General features: G+C 55.3%; 1 protein-coding gene across 1 annotated transcript in view; it reads right to left on the reverse strand.

Moving 5' to 3' along the window:
* LOC102386729 overlaps positions 1 to 309 on the reverse strand; it is a gene marked incomplete at its 3' end in the record, with an annotated part of 15,463 nt that extends 15,154 nt beyond the window's left edge. Inside the window, 1 exon segment of the mRNA XM_025195148.1 lies at positions 96 to 309. Coding sequence (XP_025050933.1) covers positions 96 to 127 — 32 coding nt within the window.
* Positions 310 to 1,281: the final 972 nt, after the last annotated feature.

The following is a 1,281-nucleotide window of genomic DNA, read 5'->3' on the forward strand; positions in this document are numbered from 1 at the left end:
CCCTGGGGCTGCTGGCTCGGCGCTATCCGTTATGAGGTTGCCCCGGGGACCCAGGCATCTGGGCAGGGGGTGGGATCTGGGGGGACATGACTGACCTGCAAATTTGTTGCGGGTCCAAGATGTTCATCAAGAGGGGGATGTTAATTACTGCGGCTGCAATTAATAAAGTATTTTAGTAAGAGCTCGGGCTCAGTGGCTGTCGGGGCGGGGAGGGTGGGGCAGAGAAAGGGACCCAGGTGTCTGGGGTGCCCCTGCACCCCTCAACTCCGTGCCAGCTGCCCTCCCCCTGCCTGAGAACCCAGGCATCTGGGCCCTCCCCCACTTCCAGTGCAGGGTGCCTGGGCAGCTGTGTGACCCCCGACTCGGGTGCTGTGGTTCCCTGTGGAGACACGAGGCCCTGGTGCCCAGTGCCCCGCTGCACCCCATTGCTCCCCGCAACCCCCACAACAGCCAGGGAGCCCACACACACACACAAGGAACCCAGGCATCTGGGGGACACACTCAAAACCCAGGCATCCAGAGCACACACAAAGGGAAACCCCGCCATGCAGGACACAGGCATCCGGGCCTCCCCCTCTGTATACAAACGCTTCCTTTCTCTGCTCTCGAGATTTTTGTACAATAAAAGTTTAATGACATTTATAAAAAGGCGCCGGGCCAGGCGCAAAGTATCCAATCCACAACTTATTAACATATGTACACAGAGGAAGCCGAGAAGAGCCAATTAAAAATATATATATATGTATATGTATATATATATATATATAGGGAAGGGGTATCCTGTGGGGGGGGCGGAGGGCCGGGATGTCAGTAGGTCAGCCAGGCAGTGTGGTGGCTGTTGCCTGAGCTGGGAGGTCAGTGGGCAGGTGGGGAGGTCATTGGGTAGACTGGTGTGAGCCAGTAGGTTGCTGTGTGGGTTGTTAAGTAGGTAATCATTGGGTAGATGGTATGAGCCAGGAAGTCATTGGGTGGGTTGTTAGGCTGCTAGGTAGGCCATTAGGCAATTGGGTAGATGGTGGGAGCCAGAAGATCATTCAGTGGGTGGGTAGGTTGCATTAGGCCATTGGGTAGACTGGTATGCGCCAGGAGGTCATCAAGTGGGTTGTTAGGCCACTAGGTAGGTTGTTAGACCACTGGGTTGACTGGTGTGAGCCGGGAGATCTTCAGTAGGTGGGTAAGTCATTAGGCCACTGGTAGACTGGTGTGAGCCAGTAGGTCATTGGCTAGGTAGGTCATTAAGCCATTGGGAGAGACTGGTGTGAGCTAGGAGGTGGTTCAGCA

This window comes from Alligator sinensis, unplaced genomic scaffold, assembly GCF_000455745.1.
Source record: "Alligator sinensis unplaced genomic scaffold, ASM45574v1 scaffold1704_1, whole genome shotgun sequence".
NCBI classification, from domain to species: domain Eukaryota; kingdom Metazoa; phylum Chordata; order Crocodylia; family Alligatoridae; genus Alligator; species Alligator sinensis.